Source organism: Mycetomoellerius zeteki, unplaced genomic scaffold (assembly GCF_001594055.1).
Source record: "Mycetomoellerius zeteki isolate Tzet28-1 unplaced genomic scaffold, Tzet1.0 scaffold1275, whole genome shotgun sequence".
NCBI classification, from domain to species: domain Eukaryota; kingdom Metazoa; phylum Arthropoda; class Insecta; order Hymenoptera; family Formicidae; genus Mycetomoellerius; species Mycetomoellerius zeteki.
The window spans coordinates 7,225-8,015 of NW_017256207.1; the positions used below are offsets into that span (position 1 = coordinate 7,225).

The 791-nt window shown below is 34.9% G+C and overlaps 1 protein-coding gene across 1 annotated transcript; it reads right to left on the minus strand.

Moving 5' to 3' along the window:
* Positions 1 to 66: 66 nt before the first annotated feature.
* LOC108731424 (uncharacterized) lies at positions 67 to 744 on the minus strand. The gene is made up of 2 exons (XM_018461758.1): positions 707 to 744; positions 67 to 619 (listed from the first exon to the last, which is right to left on the minus strand). The coding sequence occupies exons 1-2, from the start codon at positions 742 to 744 to the stop codon at positions 67 to 69; spliced, it is 591 nt and encodes a 196-aa protein (XP_018317260.1).
* Between the last annotated feature and the right edge of the window lie 47 nt (positions 745 to 791).

Genomic DNA, 791 nt, shown 5'->3' on the forward strand with positions numbered 1-791 from the left:
AGAAATTACATCATAATTTTTAGATTAAAAATTTTTTATTTATATTTCTTTTACATAATTTTTTTCTTACGCACAAAAGACAACAGCTAACAGTTCGCAGTCGAGGAGCTGATTTTTATCAAAGTAATCGCTAGCGCATATTACATTTGGTACATCTTTAGCATCAGTTACAGTGGATGCGATATTCGAGAATCGTGTAAACTTTGTATCGACTTTCTCGACGATACCAACCAACTGATCGAATGCTAATTCAATGCATTTATCTAAGTTGAACATAAACAATACTGTTGATTCAGTCATCATTAAACGTACGTCGGATGATTCCATGCATACAATTTTAGCATTTTCAATCGTACTGAATCGCACAGTCAGAGGTCCAACGCTAATAGAATTGCTCTTGTGATGATTCCGAAGACAGTTTTGAATGTTCCAACGTTGTTCATAGAGTCCTTTCCATGTTTCGATAGATAGTATTAATTCGTTTCCACGATTATCTCCTATCGCAATCTCCACGTAGCTCGGTGGGCCAACGTTGATACCAATTTCTAAAAATTTGTATCCCGTACGTGTCAATGCGTATTTCCTGCCTAGTATACGAACTGCACGATGCACGGGCGCGCTATGGAAAAATATAAAAGAAACATTAAATAATTAATTAAATAGTTAATTTGAAAAAAGTATAAAAATGGGCGATTCTTAAACTTACTTGACACATCTTTTCGTAAATGAAGGAGTTTCATCCATATTCTGAAGTGAAACGTGATAATTTTTTCGTGCGTTGCTTCCTACAG